The sequence below is a fragment of the Penicillium cinerascens genome (genome assembly GCF_028974065.1).
Source record: "Penicillium cinerascens strain IBT 15544 chromosome Unknown contig_6_segment0_segment0, whole genome shotgun sequence".
Classification (NCBI taxonomy): domain Eukaryota; kingdom Fungi; phylum Ascomycota; class Eurotiomycetes; order Eurotiales; family Aspergillaceae; genus Penicillium; species Penicillium cinerascens.
The window spans coordinates 448569-472105 of NW_026695295.1; the positions used below are offsets into that span (position 1 = coordinate 448569).

The 23537-nt window shown below is 49.9% G+C and overlaps 11 protein-coding genes across 11 annotated transcripts; 4 read left to right on the forward strand and 7 right to left on the reverse strand.

Moving 5' to 3' along the window:
* Positions 1–1393: 1393 nt before the first annotated feature.
* Positions 1394–2368, forward strand: N7498_006167 (RTA-like protein; the record flags this gene model as incomplete). Its single annotated transcript, XM_058453229.1, has 3 exons — positions 1394–1485; positions 1689–1768; positions 1908–2368. The coding sequence occupies 3 exons, from the start codon at positions 1394–1396 to the stop codon at positions 2366–2368; spliced, it is 633 nt and encodes a 210-aa protein (XP_058307420.1).
* Positions 2369–2491: 123 nt separating this feature from the next.
* On the reverse strand, positions 2492–3758 carry N7498_006168 (Zn(II)2Cys6 transcription factor domain-containing protein; the record flags this gene model as incomplete). Its single annotated transcript, XM_058453230.1, has 2 exons — positions 2492–3640; positions 3690–3758. The coding sequence occupies 2 exons, from the start codon at positions 3756–3758 to the stop codon at positions 2492–2494; spliced, it is 1218 nt and encodes a 405-aa protein (XP_058307421.1).
* Positions 3759–4260: 502 nt separating this feature from the next.
* On the reverse strand, positions 4261–4863 carry N7498_006169 (uncharacterized protein; the record flags this gene model as incomplete). Its single annotated transcript, XM_058453231.1, has 1 exon — positions 4261–4863. The coding sequence occupies one exon, from the start codon at positions 4861–4863 to the stop codon at positions 4261–4263; it is 603 nt and encodes a 200-aa protein (XP_058307422.1).
* Positions 4864–6866: 2003 nt separating this feature from the next.
* On the forward strand, positions 6867–8444 carry N7498_006170 (FAD-dependent oxidoreductase; the record flags this gene model as incomplete). Its single annotated transcript, XM_058453232.1, has 4 exons — positions 6867–7168; positions 7221–7495; positions 7554–7924; positions 7977–8444. The coding sequence occupies 4 exons, from the start codon at positions 6867–6869 to the stop codon at positions 8442–8444; spliced, it is 1416 nt and encodes a 471-aa protein (XP_058307423.1).
* A 367-nt stretch (positions 8445–8811) lies between these two features.
* On the reverse strand, positions 8812–10037 carry N7498_006171 (glycoside hydrolase family 16 protein; the record flags this gene model as incomplete). Its single annotated transcript, XM_058453233.1, has 2 exons — positions 8812–9576; positions 9633–10037. The coding sequence occupies 2 exons, from the start codon at positions 10035–10037 to the stop codon at positions 8812–8814; spliced, it is 1170 nt and encodes a 389-aa protein (XP_058307424.1).
* A 660-nt stretch (positions 10038–10697) lies between these two features.
* N7498_006172 (NAD(P)-dependent alcohol dehydrogenase) lies at positions 10698–11807 on the reverse strand (the record flags this gene model as incomplete). Its single annotated transcript, XM_058453234.1, has 1 exon — positions 10698–11807. The coding sequence occupies one exon, from the start codon at positions 11805–11807 to the stop codon at positions 10698–10700; it is 1110 nt and encodes a 369-aa protein (XP_058307425.1).
* Positions 11808–12115: 308 nt separating this feature from the next.
* Positions 12116–13928, reverse strand: N7498_006173 (uncharacterized protein; the record flags this gene model as incomplete). Its single annotated transcript, XM_058453235.1, has 4 exons — positions 12116–12319; positions 12371–13558; positions 13618–13698; positions 13749–13928. 4 exons carry the CDS (start codon positions 13926–13928, stop codon positions 12116–12118), a joined length of 1653 nt encoding a protein of 550 aa, XP_058307426.1.
* Positions 13929–14105: 177 nt separating this feature from the next.
* N7498_006174 (Leucine Rich Repeat domain protein) lies at positions 14106–16030 on the forward strand (the record flags this gene model as incomplete). The annotated part of the gene is made up of 6 exons (XM_058453236.1): positions 14106–14195; positions 14248–14382; positions 14432–14542; positions 14592–14716; positions 14765–15302; positions 15350–16030. 6 exons carry the CDS (start codon positions 14106–14108, stop codon positions 16028–16030), a joined length of 1680 nt encoding a protein of 559 aa, XP_058307427.1.
* A 296-nt stretch (positions 16031–16326) lies between these two features.
* N7498_006175 (Major facilitator superfamily domain general substrate transporter) lies at positions 16327–17586 on the reverse strand (the record flags this gene model as incomplete). The annotated part of the gene is made up of 1 exon (XM_058453237.1): positions 16327–17586. One exon carries the CDS (start codon positions 17584–17586, stop codon positions 16327–16329), a length of 1260 nt encoding a protein of 419 aa, XP_058307428.1.
* Positions 17587–18932: 1346 nt separating this feature from the next.
* Positions 18933–20648, forward strand: N7498_006176 (putative MFS drug efflux transporter; the record flags this gene model as incomplete). The annotated part of the gene is made up of 1 exon (XM_058453238.1): positions 18933–20648. One exon carries the CDS (start codon positions 18933–18935, stop codon positions 20646–20648), a length of 1716 nt encoding a protein of 571 aa, XP_058307429.1.
* A 477-nt stretch (positions 20649–21125) lies between these two features.
* Positions 21126–22941, reverse strand: N7498_006177 (cytochrome P450; the record flags this gene model as incomplete). Its single annotated transcript, XM_058453239.1, has 2 exons — positions 21126–21815; positions 21913–22941. 2 exons carry the CDS (start codon positions 22939–22941, stop codon positions 21126–21128), a joined length of 1719 nt encoding a protein of 572 aa, XP_058307430.1.
* Between the last annotated feature and the right edge of the window lie 596 nt (positions 22942–23537).

Consider the following 23537-nt stretch of genomic DNA (forward strand, 5'->3'; position numbering starts at 1 on the left):
GGATAGAAAAACTTGAAATATTGAAGAAGAAGCTTTATAGTGGTTCAGGACCTAATGGAAAGAACTTTCTAATTCTATTATCAGAGGCTACAAGCGGTAGAAAGATCACACGCAATTAAGTTTCAGTGGAATTCTAAAACAGATTATTCCCTAGACACTCACTCTTTGTTTCTCGGTCTTATCCTCTGTTTCCCATCCGAGCGCGACAAGTATTTGTTAATATTATTTTATAACTATGTTGATACAATTGAATGGCTGACTATGTAGACTATATATGGGGGATCGTGGACAACAAGTCGATCGAGATATAGGAAACTGGAAGCAACGCCCCCAGTGAAATGAACATTAGGATAACATTTCCCTACCGTACAGTCGAATATGCTGTGAAAAGCACTAGTCATGACAAGGGCCACGAAAAGCGGATTCTGTCCATCACCACCTGATATGAGTTTGTTTTTATCGCCTCACTCACGATAGAGTTTCCAGTGAGTCCAAATGCCCACAAGATAAAAAGAGCAGAAGAAGAACATCGTGACGAGTGAGAATATCCGCCATATTATCTGCTCAGCCTTAGTTAGGAATGTAAAGTTCTATCTTCCTTGAAAATTAGCTTCGTCAGAGAACGAAGGTAATAGCCAGAGTGAATGTAGTGATGGCCAGCATCTTGGGTCTTAGCCAAAACTTGAGTTGAACATTTCCTTCGACGGTTTCTTTAAACTCCACGACACTAAGTTTCGGTATATCTTTTCAGGATTTCGATGCCAACATCATTGGCAAGAAATTAACTCCTGGGCATGGTATGAAGCTGCCTTAAAGATGGCGGCTCGGAGCTCGGCCTCAAGAGGCGGGATGGTGAGCCAGATACCCTGCAAGGCCAATGGAATCTTCCCAGAATTCCTGTCAATCCATTTAATAAGGAATCCATTTAATAAGGGCAGATTCACCCAGGACACCCAACACCCAACACATAAATAAAACCCCCACTTACCGAAAGCGGAGCGCAACACGAAACCGAGACCGAAATGCAGTCGCCTATGGGGTGAATTCCGAAAAAGAGCCGGGGTTTTCACACCACGACCCGGTCTACAAGGTCCTCGGTGTCAAGTGGGTCATAAGCTGCGGCTTATTGGCGGGCGTAGATTAAGGTTAAACTGTATCTAGTAAAGGGTACGAGATATACGAGATCTACCCGGATGAACCAAATGCATTCAAGATACAAGGGGATTAGGTAATTGGGGAACGGTGTTGCCTGTCTTACCTTTTCCAAAAGATTTCAGGATTATAGATAGAATAGAAGGGGAGAGATTTGAATGGGTTGGGGTATTTAAGCGGGCTGGCCGCTGATATCTTTTGGTTCTTTTCTCAGCTATACACCATTCCCAAGCCAAGCGCAATGTCTTCCCTGGATGGCTGGACGGCGTACGAGTACTGTTCCTCCATGGGCGCGGCGGTCCTCTTCGTTATCCTCCGTCGTCACGCTGCTGCGTACGTATCGCCTCTTCCGCACGCGCACGTGGTTTCTCATTCCGCTGGTTCTCGGCGGATACTATAAGACTTCCCAAATATCCTTTGCAGTGACTTCAATACCGAGAATGGGATGTTTCAGTCGAGACGGTTGGGTATATCGGGCGTGCGATGTCCGCTCAACAATCCCCTAATTGAATGACGAGTCCGCATATCATCCAAAGCACGCTGCTTCTGGTTGCGCCGGCGTTATTCGCAGCGAGCATTTATATGGAGCTTCGGCGGGTCATCATTCTGGTGAAAGGTGAGAGGTCTGCGCTGATTCCTGTGAATTGGACGACGAAGACTTTTGTCGCTGGTGATGTAGTGAGTTTTCTGATGTGGGCTTCGGTATGTTTTTCTCCTCGTAGTCCCTTTCCAAGCTACGTGCTCATCGTGTATAGGAGCCGCGATTATGGTCACCAGAACGAGTGCCTCTGGAGGAGGTAACTTCGCAAAAAGTGGCCAGAATGTCATCATTGGCGGCCTGGTGGTGCGGATCGTCTTCTTCGGCTTCTCCTTGATCAGCGCGCTGGATTTCCAGCGGAGGTTGACTTCGCATCCTACTGCAGAGGGTGGGGCTGCTCATACCCCCAAGCGAAAAACTTTGCACGCTTTGCACACTTCCAGCATCTTGGTACTTGTTCGGTCCGTCGTTCGTGTCGTGGAGTATATAGAGGGAACCGATGGATTTCTCATGAGCAACGAGGTGTTCATTTATGTGTTTGATGGGTTGTTGGTGTTTGTTCTCATGGTGATTTTTGTTGTAATTCATCCGAGCGAGGTCAATTGTCTCCTTGGGCGGGGGGAAATTATGACGATGAAGGGCGGGTTGAGCGTCTCCGAGGGGTCGATGTTGGTGTAATGCAAGCTGCGATAGAGGATGTCGGCGTGGAATCGCTAACCGTTTGTCGTTTGTGACCTCCTCAGCTGATATTTTTTGTCGATAGATTTCAATGCTTTATCCGATTCATGATAAAGTATCGACCTACTCGATGTAATCCTCACCGAGGATCTCTGTCATCGCCCAATGAATCAGCGGTCTCCACTGATCGTCCAAAATCGCCCACACGGCTTTCGCAACCCGCAGACACCACTCGTCAAAGCACCAACGATGCTTCAATTGCTGCAACAGCACGCCGTAATACGCCACCATGACGAGTGCCAATGGCTCGCGCTCGCGCAACAGGTCCAAGAACCGAGGCGGCAGCTTGATCGCCCACCTGCCCGCAATAACAGTCGAGGTTGTCCCGCCGTAAACCCAGCTCAGCATCTCGGCAATGTTGTCAATCGTGACGGTGTAGGCATCTGTTTCATGCTGCGGGTCGCGGGCACGACAGGCTTCGTTGGCTTCGTAGAGGTGCCTGATGGCCGTGGTCGCATTTTCTGGTAATGGGGCGGGTTTATCGTCGAATTGGAGGATTGGTGCGAATGTTCCGTCCCTGAGGAGGTCGGCTGGGGACCGGATCACTTGTTGGATGCCTCGCGTGAGGACTAGGACTTGGTATAGGTCGTCCACGCAGGCCCACGGGTCTTGGACGTCTGGTGTGTGAGGGAATCCGAATGAGTAGACGACGACGATGCTGGCAAAGGCGAACATGGCTTTGGAGTTTCCTTCGTTAATATCGCCGAGAAGCTCGCGGAACAGTGCTAGGGCTTGGTTTTGGTGGACCACGGCTCGGTTCAGGTGCGCAGCCCGTCGCGAGGGCTCAGGCACCGTCCGAGCCAAGTGGAGCGAAGACAGAGCTAAAATGCCGTGCATCAGAAACGGGTGCGAAAGGCCTTCTTCCGGGACCGCGTTCCGCCAGACTGCATCTGTGCGCTCATCGCGGGAGAGCGTGTGGAACGTCGCATTGCACCATTGCATCATCAGCTCCAGGTCATGAAGGTTCAAAGCAGCGGGAGGAGCAGCAGCCGTGGAGCTGTCACCGCTTAGCCGCCCCAATAACCCGAATGAGTCGGACCCGGGGCTTCCCGGTGAGGGGTCACCTTGGAGGCCACTGTCGGAACCCGAGGCCCGCGACGGCACCCTCGTCGAGGGCTCTTCGTTCGCCCAGAGCAGCGAGGTAGACGAGCCATACTCGCATTCCGAATGGCGCTTTTGACAATTGGAGCACGTCGGCCTCGCCTCGTCGCACTGAAAATATCAGCGCAGGCCAGGAAGTGGTCCGATGTGAAATGCATACCTTTACTCGTCGCCGCTTGCATTCCATACACCCGTGTCGGGATTTCCGGTGCGGTCGTCGGAGCGCCATGGTCGTGAAACGGGCTTCATATTCATGGCCTGAGTAGACGGAGGCTCGGCACAAGCAAAAATAAGAAACGAGATTAAGGTACGGAATTAAGAAAATTTCTCCTGACGAATGGAGCAGGGACGTAGGCAACAGGATTCACACGATATACTCCCCGAGTCCAGGATTACATAACGAACCCTGTCGATCAATCCGCGAAGCTTGTCACCGTCTGAAACATTGTCTTGCCTGGTCTGCACTGCCTCCCTTGGTATTAAGGTCCAGTTTTCAGGGTCCACGGAGCTAACCGTCTTCCAAGCTTTTTTCCCTGCTTCTACGGTTCGATCCACTCATGATTGGTTAAGCGAAATTGAAGGTTGGCTAATCGTGGGACTGGTATACGCAAGAAAAGTGGGAAAACGATATATAAGAAGCAGATCCATCCTCTCCTCCCCCCCTCCCCCTCCACCGTGATTCGTTTCCTCGTATAATCCAGGTTCTCGGTTGCTTGGCTCTTGGCTGACTCTTAGCAACCCCCACCCGCACCGCCCGCACCGCCAGCACCAGCGGCCGCGCCATTTTTGCTGGCCCGTCTCAGTTTCTCGCGCAACGCAATGCCCGTGATCAGGACCATGACCGAGAATCGTTCACCGTAGTCTGCATGAACGTCCAGCTGTCCGGTTTTCTTGGAGAACGAGCCGCCCGACGAGAAAATGGCCACCACGTTCCCGCTCGGCTCTTCGACCAGTTTCAAATTGCCAGAGTGGCTGCCTCCGAGCGAGCTAGTCTTCTTCCAGGTGAAGCGGCGTTGCCGGCCGTCAAAGTTCATGCAGAAAGCGTATTTCACTTTGCGGAGGCTTTCGCGGCTCATGCGCTCCCAGCTGACCCCAGGCGTTGTCGGGTCACCCAGAGCAATCTCGGTGTCGGATGAAAAGTGTCGGAATTTACAAACCCCCGCCACGGGTGCATTAGTATCCGGGCCGGCGTGGAACGTCAGATCTGGTTTTCCCGGTCGAAGACTTGAGTTGTCCACGTGAAAGGCGTGCGACCCGGTGATTTCGTAGTCGTGGCGCCAGACGCCGTGGACGATGTGGTACTGGCTCGAAAGACTTGTCGTGTGGGATTGCATCGTTTTGTTACCCAAGGGTTGCATTTAATTTGAGATGGTTAGTTTTTCTTCGGGTCAGCCGTGGTTCTTATATGGCAAAATTGCCAGGCGCGAAAATAAACGATGACCGCAGGGCTGAGCCTATGCGCCCGGTCCGCTAGTCCAACCTGGTTTGGTCGGGCGCACGATGCGCCGCATGGCCTCAAAGACAGCGATCTTGCTGGCAGTGCAGGGCGCTGCGCCGACCAACCCGTGCGGCCCCCACTTTACGGTGGGCTTCAGATGGGGTCACGTGGTGACTATACAGACTCGGTGATCACCCTCGGCCCAGAATGACTGGCATGACTAGTATGACCAATGGCTGTGTTCAATTGTACAAGGTTGAGACAGATGATGGCCGTTACGATGTTGCCCGATATTGTTCAAGATGCAGGGATAGCGCTCGGTGACTCTTACAGCTGGAACCCAGCTGTGAGGACGAACTGTGCCGGACTCCGGGCATTTGAGTTTGTGTGTATTGGGACTGAAGTCTCTATTACGACGATCACTAGTAGGGGGCCAGTGCTGGCAATGACTACCAGCTAGTCAAGTACTTGGTTTTTATACCAGTCACATTTCTCCTTGAAATCTGATATGAAGGTGGGGTTTCCAAGACTACAATAAAGAAGCCATTTCTTGTCTCTCAATCTTGCTGAGCGTGTCATCCACATCCGCCCCAAGTCATCCGCTCATATCAATCTGTCACCGTGAGCTTCCATAGACTCGCGTGGCAGATCAATGGGCCTAATGACAGTTCTAATTGACCTAGTACACATGGCGGGCAGTCCTACCAAAATCGCCCAATATCATCATGTATCTCGCTACACGGTCTATAACACCAAAGTTCGCCTCCAATAGCACGGTTTAATTAAATCGAACCCGATAATTGGTCGACCGCCAAAGTTTAGTGTTTAAACTAAGCGACATGTCTTTTGCTTAGCTCGCAAACACCCCTGGTTCTCCGTCACGATCTACTATACGAAAGATTCTGAATCACTACGGTCTGAAAAGTGGAAACCAAAAAATGCATTCCGCTAAGGCCTGAGTCTGAGGATATTTCGTATGTAATTTATGGTAGAATCTCGATTGGCGGCCAATCAAAATTGTTCATTATGGAACGTGACCTAGACACACCACGAAACGGATACTTAGCCATTTCGTCTATTAGCGCGCTTGATGAAGCTCTAGTTCTAGTCTACGAGGCCGGAATTATATTTTTGCAAGACAACGCGGGATTTAACATAGCCAATCATACTCAACAGTGGTTTTAAAAATTCGGGTATGCACGTTATCGGACGGCCGCTGCACTCGCCTGATTTAAACCCGATTGAGGTCGTCTAGGCACTTTTTTTTAAAAAAAGAAAGCCTTTTAATCAATACCCTAGAAGAGCGAAACAACGACGTTGATAGGTTGATTAGGGATATTTCCGGGCAGCGTTGATGGATTCATGGGATTATGTAGATCAGGCTAGTATTAAAAGTTTAATTCGGTCAATACCGCGCAGGATTAAGGCTGTGCGTGCTGTGAGTTTGGTATACGCGATATTAGTCTTAAAAATAATAGGTTTTGCTATATGCGATATATGTAAAAAGCAAGCAATTTTGATAGATTTTGGTCAACCCATTTATATTTGGTTGTAGTGGGTTACACACAAAAGTTGGGAATCTCGGGTGTTAGCAGACTTGTTACCTATGAGTGTAATCACTACAATTGTTACACCATCAGCCGCACACTTTTTGAAACACCATTGGTAAGCTCGTATGACGCAAGGGTTATATTGTTGATCATTGCCCACTGTCATCTTGCTCCGTCCATTCGGAATGGGGTGCGGCGTAGTTAGGCGTACAGCGGGGTCTGAGCACGGGGCCTGAGCATGCGGCTGGAAAACGGTGTCTCACAGTTTTATTTTTGCTTTTTGCTTTTGCTTACTTTTCTGGTTCATTTTACTCGTCTTTTGGCTACGATATTTGGCAGTATAGGCATCATGGAGTCATCTACGCCTACTTTGAATGTGGTGATTGTGGGCGGGGGTATTGCCGGGTTGACGCTTGCGCATTGTCTGCTCAAGAATGGCATTAATTTCGTGGTTCTTGAGTCTCGGGGGGAGGTTCATGCTCAGGATGGTGCTGCGCTTGGGATGCTGCCTAATGGAGCAAGGATTCTTGATCAGTTGGGGATTTTCGATGATCTGATTGAGGGGGTGCAGCCACTTCGGAAATGCTATTTTTGGTCTGAGGATGGTGAGCTTATTGCAGAAGATGATAGCCCTGTGGAATTTGAGAAGAGGTAAGAGTACTGACTGAGTTATATTCTGAGTTGTTTGACTAAGCCTTGATAGGCATGGTTATTGCTCTGCTTTTATGGATCGCCAGCGCGTTCTGGAGAAGTTGTACAGTAAGCTTGGAGATCATCGGGACCGAGTCTTGGTTAATAAAAAGACCATCAACGTCGAGAATCTTCCAGATGGTATCCGTATTCACTGTGCAGATGGATCCGTGTATGAAGGCGACCTGGTTGTAGGAGCCGATGGCGTTCGAAGCATCGTGAGACAGTCGATGTGGAAGAGCATGGATGAACACGGTCTCCAAGCCGAAGTCGAAAAAGAGAAAACAAGTATATCAACCCCTTGCCAATCCCTCCATTCTTCCTTGTCATAAGCTAACACACATAGCAATGATCTCCGAATACAACTGCATCTTTGGCATAGCCCCCGCAACTCCAGGACTGAACCCAGGAGAAATTCACCGAACCTACGGCCAAGGATACTCTTTCCTCGCCGTTATCGGTAAAGAAGGTCGGGTTTGGTGGTTCCTCTTCACGAAGATGAGTCGGAAGTACAACGGGTCAGAAATCCCGCGGTTCAAACAGAGTGATATGGACGAACATGTTCTTCCATATTTATCAACACCGGTAACTAGATCTGTGCGTTTCTCGGAGATCTATGAGAGGGCATTTTTCCGGAATATGCTTGCTTTGGAGGAGTCTTTGTATAAGCATTGGTTCTATGGTCGTATGGTTTGTATTGGAGACTCGGTACATAAGGTGCGTCTTTCAAACTCTCGCCGTCAGTCTTGTCATTATAACACTTTCACAGATGACCCCAAACATGGGCCAAGGAGCCAATTCCGCCATCGAAAATTGTGCAATGCTTGCTAACTATCTTGCAAAATTGACCAAGTCTCCTGCATGCAAACCCGAAGACATCCGTCGCTGTCTACAAGGCTGGCAGACAACCGTCCAGCCACGTATTAGCGGAATCTGGTATTCAGCTTGTGATTTGACACGCCTTGAGACAAAGGCAACACTCAAGCACAAGGTTTTGATCTATCTGCTTCCGTACTTGCTGGGTATATTCATTAACAAATCGTCTGCCCTTATGATTGGTGCGGCGAAGCTGGATTGTTCGCCTCCTCCGGCTAGATCACAACAGGGTACTGTTCCGTTCAAGGATTTGACGCCATCGGAAGAAAAAAGAGATAGTGGAAGCAGGGGCATAGTTCTGGGTGCTCTACTCGTCGGCTTTGTTGCCGTTGGCTGGAACTGGAGAAGGCTTCTAGTTTGAGTTCAATATATCTGGTGATGAAGGGTACGGCAGCAGTCCACCCCAAACGCCGCCACCAGCAACACGGCGATCGCGGAGGGTAGTGCGAGGAAGTTCATATAGATTTGCAGCGCAACGAACAGTCAATTTTCGTCCTGTTGGGGAGTCTGAATAGCAGGCAATAACCTGCCCTCCTGTTTCTCACGCGTATGGATAGAAATATCGCGAATAGTAGCATAAGACGCGTAGAATTCTGGGTCCACTTGATACATCGTCAAGCTCTTTACAGCAAAATAATTTTTGGAATTGAAAAGCTTTTGTGTTTGATACAAATTTTAATAACTGCTTGCTGCATTATTATGATCATGGGTGGCTAGGTCCCAAATCCTTACAGGGGAAGGAAACATAAGTCTCCGATCGGACGTACCATATATGGTTCCACCCACATGCCACTAATCAGCAGCATCACAACCCCCGTGATCCAGAAACGCCGCTCCACCACTGGTCCTCGGATAATCCCTGCATTCTTTTGCCCGGTGTAGACAGTCTGGTTCACAGTTTGATTGGGGTGCTGCGAGAAGAACCACGTACTAGCCGACCCATTTTTCGCCAAAGAGCCACTTAGTCCAGGTGGGACGACAGAAGGATCTGGTGGGACGGTCTGGTCGGGGATAATGCAGACAGCACCCTCAGCTGATGGATCCTTGCAGCGACCTTTGTAATCAACGTTGCGCTGCGGGTCGCTGCTATTGAAGTATGCCTTGAAATATTCGATTGTCGTGACGGCATCTTTCATTGGAGGACCCTGAGACCAACCGACAGCGCCATTGCTCCAATGTTTGAAGAACATAGCAGAGCTGGAGGTTGGTATGTCGTCGATGAGATCCCATAGCCACTGCCCGTCGAAGTAGAAGGAAACCCGGTCCGGCATCCAGTCGAAGCGGTATTCGTGGAACTCATCAGTCAGCGAATTGGGGAGGATGGGTTTGCCGTAGCAGGTTGTGTTCGGCCGTGAATACTCGGTGAGAATTGACTGATCTGAATGGGAGATGAGGTTGATGGGTGAGGACGGTATGGCTTGGCTGGAGGTGGTGTAGTTGATGTATTGGTAGGAGAGAAGTTCCACGTCGATCTCTTGAGTGTCATTGTAGTACTGGACCAGGCATCCGTTAGTGGTAGGACCTGATGGGTAAAGAGAAAAGATCTCACAGAGAAGACAGCACTGCACGTTCCATTCACTGGAGTCAACTTCATAGCGGCGCGGAATGAACCGTAGTTGAGATCTCTCCGAACTGTCCGCATCTCAGCTGAGGGCACCAGGCCGTTAGATGGAATCCCCCCGCGAACCCAGAGCTGCAGACCCGCATCACCGCCGAGTTTGCTCGGACTGGAGAGTGTAGAGTTATCTTTGAGAGGGTTGGAGATGACATTGGCGCCAGTCATATTCATTCCAAAAGGGCCGGCATCCGTGCCATGTGGGGTCGCGTATTCCTGAATTTGCCAGTCCGTGTCATGGAAGATATCCTGGATAGTCAGGAAGTCTGACTCGATCAGGTCGGTAAAGACCTGGTGCTGAGAGGAAGTGGAGTTGACCGAGTAGCCACACTCACACATGGTCGTAACTGCGACACGGTTAGACGGACAGACGCAGGAGAGCGGTTGATTACCTTCCGATGTCAGCCATAGCAGCAGAATAGCTGAGGGCAATAAAAAGTAAACGTTGCCACAGTTCAGCATTGCAGGGATTCGAAGAAGACAAGAACTAATCGAGGCCAATTGCTTTATCATATTGATCACAAGAAAACTGAAGACTGCAGGAAGGAGAGAAATGGAGAAACAAGAGAAAATGGTTTAGAAGTAATTGAGAGATACTGGAATAATCGTGTATATTGAGCACCTCGGCGACAATTTACTCAGTGTCTATGTACTGGACAGCTGCTCTCAGTCTTTGCGGGGGTTTACTTCGAATTGATCATTCTGCGGATCCAACCCCTTTCTTTCCTTAGATCTAATATATTTACTTGACTGGTTCCAGTAACCACTGATCTCGAATCTGCCAGTCTATGGTCCATCAGCTCCCGCATAAAGAGCTTACTTTGTGGAGTGCAGGATAACAAGGTACTCAAAATAGATGGTCGTATTTAAACCCCTCCTGTCCCAGATCTTGAATTGTTTCCCAGCTGGCCTCAGTCTAAGCTATCCAACTGAATATTTTGACCTGATATTTTTACTGCTATATACAAAACGACAATAATTGGCAATTACTGACAGGTTTTACAGCTTCGCCTGCGCCTCCCCATTCTGCAGCACATATCTATACCTCGCCTTCCCCTCATGCATGTCAACCAACGCCTCATTAACCTCCCCCATAGCTCTCTTCTGAACCCACGGCAACACCCTCTTCTCCTCCGCAAGCTTCAGCATCTGTCTCAAATCCTCCGGTGAACCGATACTCGACCCCGTAACCTTGACACCCTTCTGAATCAACGAAAAAGCCATAAGCGGCGGCAACGCATCCTCCGGTGCCCCAACCTGCACAAAAGTGCCATCCCGCTTCAACAACCTCAAGTACTGCGCGAAAGGCATATCCGGGCCCGAAACCGTACACAGAATAATATCCAGCGTCCTCGAGTGATTCTTCGCCCACCCTTTCTCCTCCCCAGTCGCGATGAACGCATCCCCCCCAAGCCCCTCCAATGCATCCGCCTTCTTACTACTCGATCTCGAGATCGCAACCACCCGATCCGCACCCAGTGCCTTCGCAAATAAAATACCCATATGTCCCAGGCCCCCGATCCCCACAATACCAACCGTCTTCCCAGGCCCGGCGCCGTACTTCTTCAACGGTGCATAAACAGTAACACCACCGCAGAGCAACGGCGCTGCCTCGGCAGAAGGCAACGCATCAGGAATCTTCACCACGAAATGCGCCGGCCCCCTCCACCGCTCCGCAAACCCGCCGTATGATTTCGACTTATCCGCATACCGCCCGTTATAAGTCCCCGTCATACGGGCACAGTAGCTCTCCTGGCCGTCGGCACAGGCTTCACAATCGGGCTTGAGACAGGACATGCTCTGCGCGCCGATGCCGACGCGGTCGCCGAGTTTGATGGATCGGGAGGCAGGAGACGAGGGCAGGGTTGGCACGGCGGAGCCGACGCGCTCGACGATTCCGATTATCTCGTGGCCTACGACGCAGGGATAGTCGGCTGGGGCCCAACCTGAGCGCAAGGTGTGGATGTCGGTGCCGCAGATTCCGCAGTGGGTTACGCGGACTTCGATGTCGGTTGGTGTAAATGGTTTCGGGGTGAATGTTGTGTATGTTAGAGGGCTTTTGGCGTCGTGGGCGACCCAGCCGTGGAAGTCTTTTGCTGGTGCGGTCATTGCGGTGGTGTTGGTGTTGGTTGGTGATGTGAGATGTGAGGTTGGTTCCGAGGTTGAATAGAGAATGGCTATGGAGACAAGGGATTGAAGAGATTGAAGAAAGGAATTTAGAAATACTGAGGTCATTGCAAGCTCTCTGGGGATCTACGCCGACATCTGAAATATGCGGAGAACCGACTGAGCCGAGGTTCAAAGTTCGTGGCAACACCGAAATTATGCGATTGAAGCTAAATCCAACATAGACCCAACTCCGTATTTACAATGCCCGCTCGGATATGTACAGTATTAACGTGAGCAATTTTTATCCTTCACCGCGACATTCCCATTAGATCTTCCAGCTCGTCGCTGGTGAGTGTGCTTCGCCGGCGGCCTCCCGATCGGCTCGATGACTTCTCGGGTCTGCTACGTTTGCGAGTTTCCTGCTCTTTGCGCGTTTGCTCGGCGTCGCGAGCTTCACCTTCGGCCGCGGCTAGTTTCTGGCGGACGCTCATTCGTGGTTCGGCGCCATTGGCCTGAGATGCGTTAGCACTCGACTGCAAAGTGGTCGTTTCACGATTCCTTACCTGGCGAGTGGGTTTGGTATCAGTCTTCCGTCGCGATGGTCTGCAGGCCACAGTATTGGACTTGTAGGCCTTTATCTGTAGCGTCTCTTCATCATCGGGGGCAGTTTCACACGGTGATCCCTGTAGACCAGGTGTGAAAGACACTTTGCGGAGTCGCTTGGGCCGGGCGTTATCACTGCGCTCTTGCAGGGCCCGCTCAGAGCGCTCGGGCACCTTGCGGAGCTTGGATCGGGTTTGTGTAGCTTCTGCTTCCTCAGGGACTCGGTCCTCAGACTCGCTCATCTCTTCCTGTTCGTCTTCCAGGATTGGTGAGATGTTGTTCTCGGCCCTGCTGACCATGCTTTCATCGTCGGCGGAGTTGAAGCTGAGATCAAGATTCATGCCTCGCTTTAGCTCCTCCACCCGCACCCCGTCGCCGCCATCAGCAAGACGCCGTTGCCAACCGTCCATCATGGAAACGGCCTGCTTCCACCGGTTCTCCATCTTTTCCCAGCTCTCGCGAAGGGACTTGATCTCCTCGTCCCGTACTTCAACCTCTTCCAATGGCACGAAGGAGGGATTGGTGAGCAATGTGCGCAGGTGATCCAACACGGTCTCCATGCTTGCGGACAGTTCTTCGCAAGACGTAGGAAGCGTAGAGACAGGCCCCGACGCCTTATTCGGCCCAAGATTTAGGGACATCCCAGACACCTCATCCTCGTCATTCTCCTGCTCAGCCAGCGGCAATCCCTGTAACTCCTTCAGTGTCCCAACAGTGTTTCGGGCAAGCTCAATCAGGGTATCGTTTTCGTCGCTAAGGTTCTGGCACAGCACCGTCAAGAATTCGGTCGTCTCCTGCTTAAGGCTGTATCCGGGGTCATTGATATGATCTCCGCCACTGGCTCCGAACCGCGACCGGTCTGCGCCGGGGTTAAGGTTGATAGTCGTGACACCCAATCCTTCCCGCTTTCCCCTTTGTCGCTCGGCCAGATGCGACTTCAGCTTTTGCATTTCGAGATCGCGTTTTCGGATGTCGTTGGCGCACTGTGCACGGACTGTTTGAACGGTGGTCTTCATGCGCTGCACTTGTTCCTTCAGTCCTCGGATGGTCGATTCGGCTTTGGACATGTTGGACTTGAGGTTTCGCTCCTGAGCCTCTGCGAGAGCGAGGGAGCGGCTCAGCTCGGATGCTTTTGTTTTGAGTTTTACCTGTAGCAGTACAGACGGGTTAGCAAGCTATTTGGCCCCTCTATCCGCCATTCACGTACAATTTCCATAGTCTGCTCCGACTCGCTCGCGCGCAGCGTGCGAATGGTCGTCGCCAGGTTCTCACGGTGCTCAGCTTCGCGCTAGAATATTGTTAGAAGCAATGCGATTAACAGGAATCTCATCGACTGACATCTCTCCTCAAAACGAGGTCATTGACCAGGTTAATAACCCGCGCCATGGTAGCTTCAGTCCCCCCATCTTCATTATCAGGCTGCGCAAAGTCAATCGGATGACCAGTCTTCAGCAATCCTCGCGCCAGCAATATATTATTGACATAAGTCGAAGCGGCCTGCAAGTTCTGCGCCTCCATGTCGTGTTGTGGAGCTGTCGCAAGATCCGAAGATCCAAAACCAAAGCGGAAGAAAGTAAACATGGGCCGCTCCGGATACGCACAGCGACCAGTCGCGCAGCAACACGTTCCGTGCCTTAACGCGCTCGACATCTGCACCACGAACCTGCAAAGTCGAGTTGATGGAATTCTGGAACAATGCTGTCTGCTGTATCTGGCCCGCATCAACGAGGCCAGAAACTCTACCAGAAGGGCGACTTCAAGGCAGCGATCGAGGCTTTTGGCGAGGTAACTCCATCAACCATCCTAACCCAAAATGGCAGCTAATCACCCATTCCAGGCGCTGAATCACAAAGACGCCGATGCAATTGGCATCCTCGATAACCGTTCTGCTACATACTGTAAATTAGAACAGTATGACCAGGCGCGCCGAGATGCAAAACATATGATTAAAAATGCCAAGGAGGATGAGCGAGTAAGTGTGATTCTCTAGCATTTCCGACTACCAATCTAACCATTTCCAGGGTTATCTGCGCTGCGCCAAGGTCCTTCTGCTGGAGGGAAAGCCTGAAAAGGCCTTGGAGATATATGCGTATGGCTTGAAAGTCCTCCCGAGCAAGCATCCACGTCGAGAGGTTTGTTGCCTTGTTCCACGATCTGTGATCGCCCATACTGACGGTGCAGATGATGGAACTTCTACACAAGAAGCTCCAGAATCGCATGATGCTCAATCGAAAAGACCCCTTCACCATGCTCCCCCTTGAGATAGCAGCCATGGTGATCCAGCATTTCTCCTTCAAAAACATCGTGTGAGTCCTCATTGGCCATCAACGTTTCAGCAAGCTCATGCCCGTTAGGGCAATTCTGCGCGTCTGCAAGGACTGGGAACGCTTCTTCGGCTCCATGACCTACCTTTGGATGGAGATCGATTTGTCTGGGGCTCGGGGAAAAGTGCCATGGACGGCAGTCCGGTCATACATTCGACGCTCAAAGGCCATGCTCACCCGTGCCATCATCAAAAACCTCGCTACACCTTCTACACCCAAAAGCATAGAGTTCCTGAGCAGATGCCCGCGCATTGAACATCTCGAGCTGTGGGTAGACTACGACTTTAAGGAATTCTTCCAAAAGTTCAAAGGGCACAAACAGCTCAAGAGTCTTACCCTTTCGCCTGACATCTCAGTGTCACACGACAATTTTGGTAGACTTCTGGTTGAACTCCCGCGACTTGAACGCATTGCTCTGTGGAACGTTAGACCGTCGTCTTTGGCATTTATTGAGGGTGGCCACTGGCCTAAAACTCTACCTAATCTCAAGAGCATCACATTGGCCACTCAGCAGATTCCGACGCCGCCTATAACCGTTCCCGGCGTGCTTCTGCCCAACCTTCTCGTCGTATGTGTTGTTATTCTGTTCGATTTGCTGCGCTAACGTGTACCCAGGACATGGAGCCTCGCGTGTATCCGAATCTGGAAGAGCTTCGGCTTGATTGGGACCCACCAAAATACCAGCAATTGTTCTTACAATACTACGAGGATTTCTATCCACCACTCCGCCGTTTGGATCTTCGTGGAATATGCATTGAACGGGATACATTTGTCCACTTGCCCACCAGCCTCGAGTACCTCTGCGTCCAGGGAGGGAAATCCACGCCCCAGATTTTAGATGAACCGGAGAGTCGTTTAACAAACTTGAACACAGTCATATTTAGCGATGCGGGCTTCGTAACCACGGAAACACTCGTCACATTCCTCATACTTTCGCATGGACCAATCCAGACAGTGCACATTGACCAGTGCTTCAATGTGTGGGCCTCCCATCTTCTACTCGTCCTGAACAGTCAGCATATCAACCCCAATTTTAAGCTGTCTGAATTGAGTCTCTCTCACATGCGTGATGTGAGTGATGCTTTTGTGCGAACCCTCTTCGAGAAGCTGCCTCTCCTCAAAGTCCTCAATCTATCACACACGCGCATCACCGGTGTCACCATCCGGATGTGTGCTGATGCGAGGGCTAGTGCGGATGGAGTCAAGCTTGATCGGCTGTTTGTCCGAGGCTGCGAAGATGTATCTTCCGATGCAGTAGCCTATGGACGCGAGCGGGGATTGGAGGTAATAACCTGAATCTGCCGTGGGGGCGGATCTTCACTGCCGGCCAGTGAATGATCCATAACCATGATGACCCGGTACCTCTGTACCTCTTATCACGACATCAATAGATAGCTTAATACAGTTTATCAACCCGTCATTTACACGTGGAAACCAATTACGAAATGTATCCTCAGCCTTGCCGATGCACAATATGGGATCTAATTTAAATCCATCATGTAGTTCTTTGCAAGAGCTTTATTCGTTGCCATATACTGCATTAAACATAAACAGTACCAAATCTATTCACACGCTTGACCCTCTAAGTCCATTCAGTCTGACTCGTGCTCAAAATATTGCCGACCCAGCTCTTCCGTCTCCATAGTTAATTCTTCCACGAATAGAGAGCTCAAGAATCCGAAAGCTCCAAACGCAGCTAGTTCATACCAGATTGTCTGCATGGCGTCCTTGTATGCCTCTCGAATGAGGTCCCGCAGAGCAGGGGAGATGTCAACTGTTCGCAAATGGGGAATAAAGCCCACGGCCTCACTGGGCTTTTTCAACGATGCCAAAGAAGCAGGCAATGCGATATCGTGAATCCTGTTGGCGAAGACACTACTGAATGTAGTAGCACCGACCGCAAGACCAATAAGAGCACCAAATAGACGGAACGCCACCATTATGCCCATTGCGAGCCCCTGGTCCTCGGGTGCAGCACTGGCTTGCATTGGGATTGGAGGGACGCTGAATATTGTGCCAATGCCAATCCCTGCAATCACCTGGAAACTTGCAGTCATGGCGGGAGAGGAGGATTGGTCCCACAATGAGAAAATACCACATCCAACGGCGAGAAATACCCATCCAGTCCAAATTTTCCACCTGTATTTCCGGAAGAAATCAACTGCAAAGGCCGCAATTCCTGTAAAAACGAAGACCACGCAACAGAATGGTAGGATCGAGATAGAGGATTCGAGCGGTTTTTGGAGATAGACCGCTTGGAAAAACAGTGGAAGATATTGTAGCAGTGTATAAAGCACGAAGCCGTGGATGAAGCTTCCAAGAAGGGTCATTTGCGCCGTGCGTGAGCGGAAGATACGGTAGGGAAACATTGCGTCAGTCGGATAAGACTCGTAAAATGCAAACCCCACTAAAATCAAAACACCAATGACCAGCGGGACTATAGTTCTCCACGAGCTCCAAGGGTACATATTCCCAGCCCAAATTAGTGGTAGGGCAAAAAGAATACAACCGGCCATAAAGACTAGCATTCCAATCCAGTCTATACGGCCAAGCTTGGCGCGAAGGGGCTGGTCAATGGGCGTCAGACGCATAAAGAAGATAGCCAGAAAGAGGGCAACGCCAATCACAGGCAGATTAATCCAACCGATCCATCGCCATGTAACATACTCACTGAATACTGCACCAAGAATGGGGCCCGCGATACATCCTGCGGCCATTGGAAGGGACAGTAATCCGATATACACAGCCCTCTCTTGCAGGGTAGTGATATCGGCGATAATGACCTCACTCAGGACATCGAGTCCTCCTCCACCCAGTCCTTGTAGCACACGTCCTACAATCAGGACTGTCATGTTGTGTGCGACGGAAAAGGCGACAGATCCAATACCGAATAGCGTAAAAGCCGCGTAAAGAGGGATCTTACGGCCAAAATTTCCGAGAAACTGGTATAAATAGGCTGAATGACCACGACTGCTACCGTAAAAGAGATGTTGGCCCAAAAAGCGGTTAGAGTCGTTCCCGAAAGATCCTCGGTGATGGCCTATTGTGAGAGAAAAGTCTTAGGAGAGCTGAGTGGGCGTTTGGAATTAAGGGCTGGGTATAGGATTACAGGGATTGCAACAGCCAACGTGGTGGCATCCAAGGACACCAAAAATACCATTAACAGCAGAGCTATAAATGCAAGAAAGAATGACAGAGGTTTTCTCTTGCGGCTCTGTCGTCCCGCTTCAGGATCCTAAAAATAACAGGAATTTTTGTTAGAATTTGACAACATATATAATATAAGATATAAAGATTATATATAGGATAAGAAAAACTGAATTTAATGCAAGGTTAGAAAGTAGGACCTTAAAGTATATATAATGTACGAAAAATTAGTGATATACTAGTGAAAATATGTCTTGAGACCTACGACCTAATATTAATTATCTACCGGCAGGCAGGAAAATAAGTAGGGTTTAGGGTGGTAGAGTTAGATAATATAGTACAATTTAGACATTATCAATATAAAACTAGGTATAATAGCTGATCGGGACCCAGGATTTTCTAGGTCCCGCTCAGGTGCTGGAGCTGAGCGGGACTCAGAATTAGTCAGAAATTCTCTGAGTCCCGGTCAACTTTTTCTGGGTCCCGCTCAGCTAGGACCCGGCATGGATTCACAGCCTATCGATTCACGGGCGAAGTATTATAAATTTGGGCCGAAAAATGTCGGCCGAAGAGAGTGGGTCCCAACCAAACATCAAGCTGAGTAAAAAAGCAAAGCCCCTATAGGGCCAACAAAGGGAGGGGGGGGTCTAGACCAGATTAGGTTAGGCTTCGTTTGATGATCAGCAATCCCATTTACTACAGCTGCTCAGTGCAAAGGTGGTTGTTAGGAATTGAAAATATCCCTTACAAATCAATACAAAGCTTCAATATCTACCGTCATAAGCTGATATTGGTGGACTTGTTATTAAGAACACTCTCCTCGCTAAGAAAACAGGTAAGCGCTACAAGAAACTTCTGCCTCGAAGATATCAATTTCTAACAATATTCACGGCTTTAGAAGAGCTTCACTTTCCGCCTTTTTGGCCCTCCACCTCCCTCCGCTCCTTACTATCTCCATTTCCAGAGGACGGAAACCAAATTCCGTTCCAATTACAGTGTCGACACTACACCCATCTCACCTGAAACTGGAATTTGTCTTACAGTCGCTGCGATGGTAGTAATTGATGACAAACACCAGGGATTGGCTGGAAGGAACCTGGAAGAGAAACGGCTGGACGAGTCAGGATCTAATAGTCGCGCAGAAGACAGCTACGATGATGAAAACCCGACACCACCAGGAAATGACAATCCTCCCCTTGCCGAGCCAGAGGCCCCGCCAAGGGACATCAATGGCTGGAAGTGGTATTTGACCTTGGCGTCTATCCTAGCATCTACATTTCTCTATGCGCTTGACGCGACAGTTGTCGCCGATCTCCAACCAGTGATTGTTCGGGATCTCGGTGGTGTCACAAAGCTTTCATGGCTCAGCGTTGCGTTCCTGCTGAGCGCAACGGCCACGAACTTGATTTGGGGCCGTGTGTATGGTCACTTCAATACAAAGTGGTTCTATATCTTCCACGTGGCTCTATTCGAAGTCGGCTCTGCAATCTGTGGTGCAGCCCCCTCCATAAATGTCATGATCCTCGGTCGCGCCATTGCCGGCGTCGGTGGATCCGGTCTTTACGTGGGCTGTATGACGCTTATTGCGATGACTACAACTATTTCCGAGCGCCCAGTTTACATCTCCTGTACTGGATTATCATGGGGTCTGGGGATTGTGCTGGGCCCGGTGATTGGCGGCGCTTTCAGCGAATCCTCGGTGGGTTGGCGATGGGCTTTTTATATCAACCTCTTCATCGGCGCTGTCTGTGCACCTTTCTACCTCTTCCTGATCCCCAACAAGGATCCTCGACCGGGTGCTTCCATCAAAGAGCGGGCTGTTGAGCTTGATTACCCCGGTATTGTCATTCAATGTGGAGCTTTGACTACATTGATTCTGGCCATCAATCTGGGGGGCATCACTTACCCGTGGAACTCTGGTCGTATTATTGCTATGTTTGTTGTTGTGGGAGTCTTGTTTATTGCTCTGGGTTTCCAGCAGGTCTGGGCAATTGGCACCTCCCCGGCCCGTCGCATCATTCCGGTGCAATTTTTCCGATCGAAAATCGTTCTCATCCTCTTCGCTGCCTGCGCCTCAGGGGGCGCATGCGCCTTCATCCCTATCTATATGATTCCTCTCTTTTTCCAATTCACACGCAACGACATTCCGCTCGATGCAGGTGTGCGGCTTCTCCCATTTGTGGTATTTATGGTGGTATTTGTTTTTATCAACGGCAACCTGATGGCAAGACTGGGCTACTACATGCCCTGGTACTTACTGGGTGGCCTGCTGGTCGTGCTCGGCTCAGCCCTCATGTACACCGTTCGTCAAGACACTTCACCGAGCTGGGTTTACGGCTCCAGCGTTCCGCTGGGTGTTGGCGTTGGCATGTTTCTGCAGGCTTCATTCTCAGTGACACAAGCCGTCGTTTCGCCCGAAAATATTGCGCCCGCCGTTGGGTTTATGACCCTGGCGCAGTTCGTGGGAATCACTATCGCTCTTGCCATTGCCAACGCTGTTCTTTTGAATGGATGTCTTGACAAAATTGAGGCTATTTTGCCCAACGTACCTTCGGCCCAAATTCAAGCTGCCATCCTAGGTGCCCAATCAGACCTTGTAAAGGATCTGTCCCCGGCACTCAGGACTCGCGTGCTTGATGCTATTGTCCATGCTATTGGCGATACTTACATTCTTACCATTGCCGGTGGCGCTCTTGTGGCTGTATTGAGTTTGCTGCTGCCTCGAAACAAGTTGTTCGGTGTAGCGAGTGGCGTTAATGCGGCATGAGACAATGTATTGGTTGACGACACTTAGACCCCAAAAAGACTTGTCTGTTTCCCATTGTATTCCTTTCAACTTCTTAAACTAAATCCGAGTTATAATTCTTAGCTTTAGTGGTTGTCCTCCTGGCTGTGATACTTTTTAGATTCTTAATTCTTTTTGATGGTTTTGTCTCGGATACTAGATTTTTGAAGAATGAGAAAGTAGACTTGATTTGAAAGAAAAGAGCTTGAATATTGCAGACCTGTGTTGCTAGTCTGTTGATTCAAACCGTATTTCCTTATTGAAAGCATCGTAATCTAGAGATGTTACTTGATCTAGTTAACTTAGTCATAAGAGCCCCAGACCAACGCACACCCAGAAGATTCGAGGTACTAAAATCTTGCTATATTAACTACAGTGACGACGCGTCATAATTTGAGACCTGCCAAATTCAAAGTTCAACACTTGGGCCACCTATCCACTTTCTTCACTACGTATTTTCTATTTCCTCCTCTTCAGCCTCAAGAAACATTGATCCGCCCTGTGAACAATACCATAGCTCGCCTTTGGTGCCGCCAGAGCCGCCAAAACCGGAAGAAGATCGAAGTTCCAAATAACAAGCGTTACTACCATGCGCATCTCTAAATATGCGAGTCGACGACCCCAACAGCTGCGCGGACCCAAGCCAAAGGCAATCTGAGGAGCTGCGTTCGCGTTGAATTCAACCTCATCTTCCCCAGAGCTTGTTTTCTTGTACTTGAGCCAACGCTCCGGGTTGAATACTCTCAGGTCGCGTTCATCCCAGTTATTCGCCTTGGTGGTTTTGCTACGCAGCTTTTCGTCGACAGAAAGTGACGGTGCATGGAATCCGGGCCCGTTGGCGATCATGATAACATTGGTACCTTTGGGAATATGATGGCCGAAAACTTCAGTGTCACGAATGGCTTGTCGCGCTACACTCGTCGCGTGCAACCGAAGAGCCTCTTCCAATGTACCTTCTAGGTATGGAACTCGCGTTTTGTTCAGCTCTGCCAGTGAAGGAGGGCGTTTTTCTGCGTAGGCATCTGCATATGTGGAAAACAGCGCCTCTCGTAGCTTGTTTTGAATCTCCGGGTAGCGGGTCATGTAGATAAAAGACCAAGCAAGAGTGGTGCTGGTTGTATGTAGACCGGCGATAAATTGCCCAGCAATCTGGAAGAAGACGCATTATTATTTGAGTAGAAATTGACTGGTACCTAGAAGTAACAAGAGTTTTAGGAGGTGAATAAGGAAAGTAAGCATATCTCACCTCTTCCATCATGGTAGTATTTTCATAGTCCGGGTTTCGGCCCTGCTTTTCAGCAGCTTTTGTTTCACGCATTAACATATATTCAATCGCAGTTTTGGTTTCCCCTGTCGCACGGAATCTAGCCAGGGCACTCTGCACTTGTTCCTGGACAACGCATCTCTTTACAGCTGTGACGTTTCTATACCGAGACGTCTGACGCAGCCACCACATAGTAAATTTTGGTGACATGGACTTGGTCACTTTATCGATTGCATCTACCGTCTCATAGAGCGCGCTGATGAACGGGTGGTGTTTTCCTTCTGGGAATTCCACCTCTCCAAGGGTGCCAACTTTGACAGTTGAAGGGTCAAGCTCGGAGACAGCCTCGACTTGAGGGCCAAGGGCAGTATGCTCAAAATGCCGATCGAAAACAAAAGAAAGCATACCATCGAGGGCGCTATGATTCAAGTCTTCGTTGACGTCAAAGGGCCGGTCATTTGCTAGGCGAGCCTTTTCCTGCCAAAAGTTCAGGAGATGAAGCGAGTTGTCGTACATGACTGGGCTGACGACATTATTCAGGAAGCTCGGACTCATGAGGTCCTGCAACCATGATCGACTTGTCTTCCAAACTGAACCAGTCTTCATACGGGCATGAAAGCCGTCCAATGGGCCCAAGCCGTCAGTGATAAAGTTGGAACGGTCAAACTCCGGCCGTCGTGTCATGATATCCTGAGCCTCGGCTGAGTCGGCGAGGAGCACCCAGGGCTTAGAAAATGGCTCCACGAAGACCTGACATAGTGGGGTTTGTAGTTGATTGACTTGCTTGACCAGCCAGACATTGAGCTCTCTGCTAACGCTGACCTCTTTCATCATGTCGGGGGCATTTCCTAACAGTTTCCGTGCGGATTTCTTGTTGTATGGAATCCCCGGGAGGGGGTGAGGCATCATCCGCCAGTATAATGCGAGAAATGTCGCAAGCACGGCAAGAATTCTCCATGGGGTTAAGGCTAGACTACCACTGACTAATTGAACTGTTTCTGAAAGTGCCATCGTGGTGATTTTTGAAGGGAATATTGAATGGAAAAGGAATTAGAGATGGGATTGGTGTGCAAACTCCAGATACTTATTTCCATTCAGAAGGTCCAGATAGGACAAGGCTCTGTGGTCCTGGCTGAAGACACTCTCATCAATTCATTTCAGGTGAGCGTGAAGGCCCGAGGAGGGGGATTCCTCCCTGTCCGGCTCCCTGTCCGAAAAGGCCTGCAAGGATGGCCGGTGCACCGACACATAGGCCGACGTTTTTCCCTTGGCCGAAACCCCTCCCGGTATACACCTAATTCAATAGGATACGCCGAAAACCTTCGGCCGAAGATGCTGACGAATCCGTCACCCCTTTGGCTTCAGCCCCGAGCGCCCGAAACCGTATTCATCGCTAAACTCCCGTCGCAACCAATGCTACAGGTGGAATAAAGTTCTGATGGACATCTCTATTTCGTTATCAAGCTATTCGTGTCATTGCCTAGAAAGAGCCACCCGATTGTCGGGAATATCGATACATGGGCCTGCGTGCCAAAACGTCCTTATCAGCACCACCCTCACTCCTCCACGCTTCGATGCAAGACGACTGGTGAATACGACAACTTCCA